General features: G+C 51.9%; 1 protein-coding gene across 1 annotated transcript in view; it reads right to left on the minus strand.

Annotated features, from left to right (window-relative positions):
- The window catches only part of FCF1 (FCF1 rRNA-processing protein), a gene marked incomplete at its 5' end in the record, with an annotated part of 4,209 nt that overhangs the window by 2,786 nt on the left and 1,074 nt on the right, over positions 1 to 349 (minus strand). Inside the window, one exon of the mRNA XM_018574851.1 lies at positions 112 to 249. Within this exon, the coding sequence (XP_018430353.1) occupies positions 112 to 249 (138 nt within the window). The remainder of the gene's footprint in view (positions 1 to 111; positions 250 to 349) is intronic.

Here is a 349-nt window from a genome sequence, read left to right on the forward strand (position 1 = left end):
AGGGTGTAGTTTGATTCGGAGACTCTCAAGATAATTGAAGTGTAACCTCTTCCTAGACGATTCGATGAGGAGAGCCCATCACCACAAGCCCCTCCCACCAAAAATACCAACCAATCACTGACCTGAGAGCCACTCTGTACTTCTGTCCCAGTTTTTCCAGCTCGGCCATGACGCAGTCTGTGATACACGGCACGCCTGGCGGAATACAAACAATGATGGTACAGAGACGGCACGGGGAACGAACCCGTCCTGGGCAGGTGCACGGGGGACGGACACATGGGGGACGCGACTTTTATTTGGCATAGAGAGAGACAGGGAATATGGGGACACACCAAGTACAGTTATTAGA

This window comes from Nanorana parkeri, unplaced genomic scaffold, assembly GCF_000935625.1.
Source record: "Nanorana parkeri isolate BGI_ZX_2015 unplaced genomic scaffold, ASM93562v1 scaffold3287, whole genome shotgun sequence".
NCBI classification, from domain to species: domain Eukaryota; kingdom Metazoa; phylum Chordata; class Amphibia; order Anura; family Dicroglossidae; genus Nanorana; species Nanorana parkeri.